Source organism: Centruroides vittatus, unplaced genomic scaffold (assembly GCF_030686945.1).
Source record: "Centruroides vittatus isolate TY-2023 unplaced genomic scaffold, ASM3068694v2 contig_1343, whole genome shotgun sequence".
Lineage (NCBI taxonomy): Eukaryota > Metazoa > Arthropoda > Arachnida > Scorpiones > Buthidae > Centruroides > Centruroides vittatus.
Window position 1 is genome coordinate 1,262,791 of NW_027120855.1, and position 9,720 is coordinate 1,272,510.

The window sequence follows — 9,720 nt, forward strand, 5'->3', positions numbered from 1 at the left end:
GTACTTGAGGCTGTGGGGTCTTCGGGAACCTTGGGAGGAGAACTTTTGAGAGGAGACTTTCTGGAAGTGATCTCTCAATTGTTTCTCTCACAACATCTTTTCAAGTTAGAAGTTGACTAAATCTTATTAACTTCCTTATTGAAAGTTGCTCTTTTAGGCTTTTTTAATCTCTAACAGTTATTAAACATTTTATAATTTTACAAATTATAACTGTTCTGGATCCTCATTCTGGCACAAATTCCTTCTCCTATGGTTGCTATATTCTTTATTTTTTCCTGTCTTTTTACTTTCTATGATTTAAGCTGTACAAACTTCTTACTTTTTGTTATCTGAGTTTTCTCTTGTAGATTTCTCTTCTTTCCTCAACTTTCATTATCATGTTGTTATAGCATTGACCTGGTGTTCCTTGAATTATCCTATCATATTTCTTACATCCTCTCACTATTTTTCTGCTGTTAATAGAAACTGTTCTTGTCAGGCATTTCTTCATTGTTTTGTTCCATCCCCAAACAGTCCATCAGAAGCCTGATATTATACAGTAATTTGTTGTCTACAGGAGGTTGTTCTTAGACAACCAAATTCTCCTCTATGTAAGATACATAGATGACATTCTCATAATATGAAGAAAGAAACCCATCTACCATTTTTCTTAATCTTCATCAATCAAAATTCATGTGGCCTTTTACTGCATTTAGAACAAGAAAACACCGAGTCAGTACACTTTTTGGACATCGATTAACCATCCTTCAGGACTGCATCTCCATCAAAGTGTACAGGAAATCCGGTTACGGACCTGTTTTCGTCCCTAAGGACTTTCGGGATCCTTTCATATTTAAAAATAGCAGTGTTCGGCATTGATCAAGAAGGTCTTTACAGACACATTCAATCCTCTGCACAAAACAAAGAGGCTTAGATATGTCACTCAGATGGCCCGAGATCACGGATACTATTCGAACTTCATAAAAACTCTAATTAATGGAATCCAAATGCACTCCACTCGACAGCAACAAATTCAAAATGTACAAAGTAGTTCATAATAACCAACAACTCTCCGACCTTTACAAACAAATTGTAAAATGAACAATTTCAGTCCAGCATACGAATGAACCACTACAATTAATTCCTTATTAAGGAATTATAAATATCCAGTAAATAACAAATCACTTCTGGAGATACTCTATCCCTGTTACTGACAAATGTTTTATCAAAAACCTAGTTTATGTCTGAGTGACCACAAGATTGTTGAAAAATGGATTAAAGAGCATATCTACAACATTTGAATCCACATTCTGTTGAAAATGACAAAAACGACATCGATAAAGCACGTGATCAAGCCCGCATTCTACATTCAAGCTGTAATTGGATCAATTTTAAACATTCGGAGATATTGGAAATTTTTAAACGATTCTTTTAAGACGAGGACAATTAATTATAGGGAGGCAGAATCTTCTCCCATGCCTGGAGATCTTTATTTCAGATTCCCTTTAATCTTGGTTTGCAGAATTCTTATGTAGTAAATAACATCATTGATCACATTTGTTACAACTAATAGAATTCTGCTACATTCATTTTTTAAATATCTTGTTCTATTTTTTACATTCCATTTATCAACCTGAAGATGACAACCTAAGTTTGTCATTTGTTTTTCTTGCATTAAATTTTTCTCTGCTGGAAATTCTGGATTTTGAGAATTTTTAATATTGTATCACATCCGATTCTTGGGAGTTATCGCACGTAATTCCTCCGTTTACACGAGTAATCGGTTCCACAAAAACAACACGTAAATGAAGTCGAGGAAGCCATTTGATAATGTGGAATGGATCATTATTTATTAATATAATATTTTACTCTTACTGGGATAGAAAAATCTCTTCAAGAGTAGAATACCCCATTATGAGTTTGAACTAAAGTTTTTTTTAAATATTTGTCTATATAAGAGACTACTGACAAAAAAAAACACACAGTTGATTTAAAATTTAAAAAAATCCAGCAATGAGCGATTCTATTTTTGGAATTTTTGTTCCAAATATAGAATTTCTATTTAAAACCCTGACAAAAACTTATCGATCAGGCTAAAGACATTAGTTTTAATTAAATAAATTGCTGGAAAAGTGTGTAGGGTTTATTCAACGTCTTTATATATTGTATGTATAACAGCCAGGAAAGTAAAATTTATCAACCGTGTTTATGTAAATGGAGAGATTACTGTTTATATATTTTGAAAATACCCACTTCATACATTTGAATGAGAATTCTGTTTTGCAAACATTTTTAAAATTTTCTTCTTATGAAGCAAACCAGGATTAGTTCATAAATTTGCTCATCTCATTAACGTTTATTGCTTCTTAAATTTAAAGCACATTGAATATTAATATCCTGCATACATAGGTAGATATTTACTTTTGTAGAAATATGAATTAATTAAGATAAATAGGATATATCTAGCTCATTTCAAAAGGTTAGAAAGTATTACCTTTTTCAGCTACAACTAAGTAATAATGTAATAAAGCACCGTTTATTTTTAGTTTTCATAAATAATTGATAGAATATTTTACATTTTACTACATAATTTTACCATTATTTTGTTACGGTCGTACTTACGTTAAGAGGCAAAGCATTATCGAAACAGATTTCATATTTCGGTTGACAATGTTTAGTTGTAGAGAATTATTATAATAATTAATGACCTCATCATTATTTACTCAACTTTTATTAGAATTTATAAAGAGCTGACATCTGTCTAAATTTTATGTTTATGTTTTTGGTTTATATATATAATTGTTTAAATGTACAAAACTTAATGATATAATTAAATTTTGGTATTTGTTATAAAAGATTTTGATACAAAGAATATATTTAATCTGTAAATAATTGAACTAATTTTTTTTCATTAACAGTATTGTAAGAAGTTACATTTACGAGACATTAAATGTGTTCCTTCTGAAAGTAAGAGTCAGAGCGGGATTAGAACAAATGATTGATTCGCTAATAGAACAGATTCTAGGAGACATCAAACCGGAACAAGTGGTGACAAAAGTATGCAATGCTTTTTTCATTTTAATTCTGTTAGTTTGAAAAACTATTACAATATAGAGGTTTTGTGTCGTGATTTAGTTGCAGCCAAATTTTTCGCAGCCGCTCAAATATAAAGATCGTAAAAGAGTGGCTTCGGCTTTTGGTTCGGATTCAAGTAGGGAAAATTTTAAGAGAGATGCGACGGCCAATTATGTAGTCTGTAAAGAAGCTTTGAGAGGTAAATATAATTTGAATTTTTGCTTAATTTAATAAACAAATTTATATATGTTTATATTCTATTAAAGTATAAAATATAGGAACAAAATAAAAATGTGAATAAGAAATTTTTTGCTTAGCTACAGTATGTAAGCATGGTTTAATAAATAATCATACAGCATATTTCTTAGCTGATGATCTTACTGGTAGAAATAATTACTTAAATTGCTGTTAAATGCTTTATGATAATGCACTTAAGGGATGTATCATAATGATGATTGTGTATCACATAATAATTATTTTTTACATTTGCATGAAAATATGCTTTACAATGTAAAATTTTATTTATTCATTTTCTTTGTATTAATATCTCTGTCTAATGATTTTCATTTGAATTTCTGTTCTTTTTTACGTGAAAGTTTTTAGCCCAGTACATGAAAACTTATAATCTCTAATGACTATAACTAAGTGTTAACTATATATTTATTTAATAACGGGGCTGAAACAATTCAATAGGACAAATTAGTCAATAAATTGTTTTTCTTTGTCGAATTTCTAACTTTAACTATCAAAGTGTCTCGACACAGTTGGCTAATTTAGTAGCCGGACGTGCAAGGACGTTGCCTCTAGTTCGTCGGATTGCGGGTTCGAATCTTACTTTGGACGCGGATGTTGGGCTTCAATTTGAAAAATTATTGTGATTTTATTATTTTCTAATATTCTGCATGAACATTTATCATTATTAGTTTAACTTTTGCATGTATAATAAACTTTATTTATTATTATAGCTTATAATATAAGATGCTATTTTTTAAAATTGTATAAATTACAATTGCAATGTGTGTGCAATGTACTGTACAATTGCAATTGTTACATACGTATCAATAGTTATGAAATTAGCAAACTGCAAAAGATATTTCTTCATTACTCAGATTTTTTTTATAAATTGCTATGTGAGATTCATAACACAAATTAATGATTTATTACCTTTTCATGACTTCAAATCTTTTGAATAAAAATAAATAAAATTTTGGCCTATCAACTACATAAAGCAAATGAATTAAATCCTTATTTATACATTTTTTGATATAAAATAGTATTATAGACTTTTTTAGTATTTATCATGTTACAAGTACAGTTTTGTAGTGGGTGAACAATTGTAAAGTTTACTTGTGAGGATTGAAGTTGATGACTACAGTGAGAAGTTTCAAATGATATCCCTCAATTCTGTATTAAATATGTCTATTTGCAAGACTTAAGCATTTTTTGAAGAATGCATGACTGGCTCTGCATTGTCAAGCTTACTTCTCACAAGTAAACTTTTTATTTAAATACCCTATATATTAAAATACTACAAATTAATAATTTTTTAAGATTAAAAATTCTTAATTATGATATTTAGCCATGCAAGCTTTGCTGTATACTTCGGGAAGTCTGCTGAAACCAAATATTTACCAGGTGAATTTATTAATGTATAATTTTGTAAACAAAAATAATTGTTTATACCTTAATCACACAATTGTCTTATTTTCAGGACATTCATAGGAATGTTGTTATGCTTTTATTAGATGTTCAGCGAAATCTGGAAAACGTACAAATTCCCTATAATAATTCCGGCTGTCGGTATGCACTGTATAGTCTACTACTTGCTTGTTTATTAAATTCTCCACTAGAGCAGACTTTACCGGTTCAGACGGCAGTCTGCTTATTCAGCACGGGACAGAAGGACGATTGTATCAAAGTATGTAAATTATCTTAGTTTATCTTATTAACCTGTTGTACGTAAAGTAATTATTTACAAATTTACTTTTACTTTTAGATCGCCGAACTGTGCACGATGGCTTTAACGGTATGTAATGGCATTATGCATCCTCAAGTGACGATTATTAGGAAAGAGTCTGTGTCGACCGCGGACGATCGTAGTCGTAAAGAAGATAATTTGTATAATGCAAACGAAATTCCTATATATATTCCTATTATTGATAAAAGTGATTTGGAATTTAATGTAAGTCCCACGAAAAGTTTGGTGCATAATGAAGAAAACATATATGATGAACAACAAATCGAAGATATTAATAAGGATTGGAAGAGCGAAGTTTACGAAAAGGAAGAAATGGAGAAAAACGTTTATGAGGAACATGAAAATGATATTTATGAGACAGGCAAGAAGTTTTGTGTGGAACAAAAGGAAATTTGTGAGGAAGTGAACCAAGTTATTGATGAACAAAAAGAAATTTGTGTGGAACAGGGTAATGTTTCTGATGAATGGAAAGAAGATTGTGAGAAACAGAAAACAAATTTTTGTGATGAAAAGGAAGAGGAGGATTGTGAGGAACGAAACACAGAACAGAAGATAGATGTTTTTGAAAAACAAAAGAATGAAGTTTGTAGAAGAGATTCCAATACTGGTGTTGAAAATGCATCATTTTTAATAGATAATGAAAGCCAAACTTCAAAAGAATTGCCATCAAAGGACAATAATAAAGAAAAGCAAACTTCAGAAAATTCTCCAAGTAATTACAAAGCAGACAAAGATAATGAAATATTAAAATCTCAAAAGAGTGATTCTATAATTATGGAAAATTATAAAAATAATAAAATTACTGATGAAAATGTGTCAAATATGTTACTTATGGAAAATCACAATGCAGAAAATTCTCCAGAGAAAACTTCGGAAAGTCAGCGGAAACGATGTTTTTTGGAAATCGAAGATAACTTAGACAATAAAAAGGCAAGGAAAGTAACAAAGGACGACGAGGTAATTTAATTATTTTTCTATTTTTTATTTTACAATGTATAATATTTCTAAAATTCTGTTTAATATGGCCATGCAGTAAGTCGACAGTCTAATGTTGTGAGGAATCTAGTTTTGAATTTGATCTTTAATAAATTATGATTATTAAGATTTGTGTATAGAAAATATGAGGCTGTTTAAATTTACAGAGGTTCCACAGTTGTCAATAATTTTGTTTAGTTAATTATAATATTAAAGGATAATATACTATAATCACTCTCCCGTACAAAGTAAATTTGATAAATAAGGAATGTAAAGTACACAGATTTCAGACATTGATTTTTTGATGGAAGTAACTGTCATTTGCATCAAATTATTTCATAATCTCTGAGATAGTTGAGTGGTAAAGAAGGTCGAGACATTGGCCTACCATTCTGGGGATCACGGATCGAATACGAGCAAGTGATACCGGGAATCTTTTTGTATGAATTCTATCCCTAATACGTCGGGTTTTGTTCCTCGTTACCCAGCCGCCCTACTGTTGGTCTGGTCAAACCCGATAGGCACGATAAAGGCTCCTCGGTGTCCGTGGGCAGAATGTGTTAAAAATGAAAAAAGCATAGTCTCTGGAATGCAAAATATGTCGAGGCTAAAAGTGAAATTGCCAGGATTTTATTATAAAGTTGTCAGGACTCACGCTACAAAGTCCTAGAAATTTATGATTTATGCAATTAGAAATTCTGCTTACTCAGGTTTATATATGATAATATAACCTTCCAACATCTGTAGAATTATTGGATTAATAGCACATTTTGTTAATGATGATTCTTTTTATTGGCATAGAAATACTGTGTTAAAAATGAACAGACATCGTACTTAGTTTTTTTGAAATAATTCCAGGAATTTTGGTTTATTAAATTAAATCTTGGTGTGCATGATGAGTTTTCTAAGACCAATTTATTACTCTTTTATAATAAACAGTTTATTGTAAATCGTCAAACTGATTTTGCTTCTAAAGATGGTGGAAAAGTGTATTGAATGGTGCATTTGGCAAGCATTTACAATGAGTTTGAGCAGATGTGGAAATCACTGAATGGCAAAATGGAGATTGAGGTTATTTTACTATTCTGTTTTATGTCATTTTTCAAAGTTAGGTTAAAATATCCTTTGGCATTTCACACAACATCAGAGAAGAGTGAAATGAATCAAGTAGCAGCAATGGAAAATATGTGCTAAAGAGACATTTTTAAATATTGTTTTAGATACAATATTTATGTTCAGTTTTGGAGTTTCCAAAATGTCTCAATCATTAATTATTTTTAAATTTCTTGCTACAATGATTAGTATAAAACCAACACGATGTATATTAACGATTGTACGTTACGGTCAAATTAATGAGCCGTGTTGCATCCCGATTAGAATCTGGCTGTATTGTTTGACTGTTAAAATTATTAAAATAAAAATCAATGTTTAAGTGAGTAATTGTTTTTGACTGAGGACAACCTTGCAACTGTTGTTTTTAAATTGATAGCTTTTTCATTCTGTTCATCAATAAAGTATTAGTAATAGATTTATTTTTCTAGTTGTATATGTATTGTAAAATAGGATCTAGAATGTATTAAGACTAGTAATAAATAGTTTAAGAATGGTAAATTGCTCTCTTCCATAATTTACTGTTCATAAACTGGATTATATAAATATAAACAAATGAAAACTCCTAATCTTGATGCAAAATGTAAATCGAATATTAACGTGTTTAACGCGCACAAATCTGCTCTGCGTAGGTCGCAGGTTGTACGGATTAGTTTTACTAGACAAAATAAGTAAGCAAATTTTTATAGCATTGCTCGTTACATTTTGCATGGAATAGTTGTCCGAATTCCATTTTGTTTGTTCGTATTTATTGTCTGCCAAGATATACAAGTATGTTGCAATAATCTAATGTCATTATGACCATTGTAGTATTGATTAAATGTGATAGACAATAGATATGTAAATATACATTTTAGATTAGTCTTTTATATATAACAAAATCTGTCTGCAGCTTTTGTGCGGTATCAATTTGTGCATCGGTAGACGAAGCATTGCACCAGACCCCGAAAGTCGGTACGACGCGTATTCGGTGTCGTCTTTAACAATTAAAAATGTAATTTAATATATAATATGTAACTCTATTGAGCCAAATGTTAAAATAATAATTAGATTCTCTATGTAATTACAGATGTCGGAAGAAGAACTGGGTGTCGACGAAATGCTGTTGCAGTTTGTTCTCTGTTCTCCCGAAAAAGAAATGTCTCCGTAATTCTGGTTCTTTTTTACAAATTACAAATAACTATAATGTAATTCTCTTTATATTTTCATAAAATTATGTTACAAAACTATTGTGTACAGCTGGTTAAAATTGATTGTTAGAAAAGTTTAAAATATGACCATAATAAATACAGTTAAATTGAGAATGTGGTTTTATTTTGATGAAGAAGATTCTACATTTAAACTCTGGTTATATCTAGCAAACATTTACTTAAATAAACTTTTGTAATGTTATACACAATACAGAGAATATATCTTGACAAATTGGTTGAATTATGTAATAATTTAAAGTAAATATACCAAGTTAAAATATGACACGATTAGTGTATTGCATATATGATAATGCAAATTGTCATATGTACATCAAAATATGTGTGAAAATATTACGAGAGAAAAAAATTGAGATGGTTTCACTCCAAAGTACAGCCTTATGGAAAAAAATGAGCAATATGAAGTGTGAGAAAATGAAGGAATAGAAGGAAGAGTAAAATACAGTAGAGTCCCACAGGCTCGACTTAATGTGGACAGAGAAGGCAATGAGCATTGTGGACTCCAGGGGGGTTATTCACAACTCATAATACATTACTACAAATTAAAAGTGTTTTAATAAAAAATCTTTTAACACATTTAGAGCAAAAGGAAAATCTACAGTACAATCTAACAAAATAATTACTGTACTACAAAAGATGATAAAACATTGTCTGGAGATAAATTTTTATATTACATGTGTTACAAGATATTGTATGTGCAAATTCATATATGTATTAACTATGTACCAATAGTGACTATTTCTATTTGTAGTTAAATATTCTTTGTTAACATGTGGAGTTGATGCTATTATCAAGAGTCACAAGTGAAAAACAATAATTTATTTGATCATAGTGTTAAGTTATAGAGGTAAAAGTTAGATGTCATGTCATTCATAAAAAAATGTAAAGTTTTATGGAAAGTTGAATTTTCAGGACTCTACTGTAATAGAATGATAAAGTTCTGTTGGCATCCTTAGCAATGCTGCCTGAAGAGAGCATAATATTTCATCCCAAGAGATTTACACTTTCAATTCTTATTAATAAACCTACAGTGTAATTGTATATTAGAATCCTGCAACAGTTGATGGAAAATTGATTGCGATAGCATAAATACTAACAGAAATTGAAGTACGATAGTGCGTCGATTATCCGTAAGCCGATCCACCGAAACGTCGGTTAACCGAAAGCGTTCCGGTCGGACTGTGTCGTGCCGAATCGAACGTTTTTGATACTAGATTAACTTCTAAAGTATAATCTTTTTTGTTTTTATATTTTTCAATATATTTATTTTGTTTGTACAAAATAAAGAAATAATGTTTAACGATACAACAGCCACGATTATTATTATAAAAATTTTCGTTAGGCTTAACATCGATGAAAATTTGACGCAAAGCGACACGCGACGGAGAAAAATTT

At 30.1% G+C, this 9,720-nt stretch overlaps 1 protein-coding gene across 1 annotated transcript in view; it reads left to right on the forward strand.

Moving 5' to 3' along the window:
• LOC136990849 (proline-, glutamic acid- and leucine-rich protein 1-like) overlaps window positions 1–8,421 on the forward strand; it is a 40,394-nt gene extending 31,973 nt beyond the window's left edge. The window contains exons 12-17 of the mRNA XM_067289302.1: window positions 2,898–3,036; window positions 3,115–3,253; window positions 4,634–4,689; window positions 4,766–4,972; window positions 5,051–5,989; window positions 8,187–8,421. Of these exons, the coding sequence (XP_067145403.1) occupies window positions 2,898–3,036; window positions 3,115–3,253; window positions 4,634–4,689; window positions 4,766–4,972; window positions 5,051–5,989; window positions 8,187–8,267 (1,561 nt within the window). The 3' untranslated portion in view covers window positions 8,268–8,421. The remainder of the gene's footprint in view (window positions 1–2,897; window positions 3,037–3,114; window positions 3,254–4,633; window positions 4,690–4,765; window positions 4,973–5,050; window positions 5,990–8,186) is intronic.
• The last annotated feature ends 1,299 nt before the right edge of the window (window positions 8,422–9,720 follow it).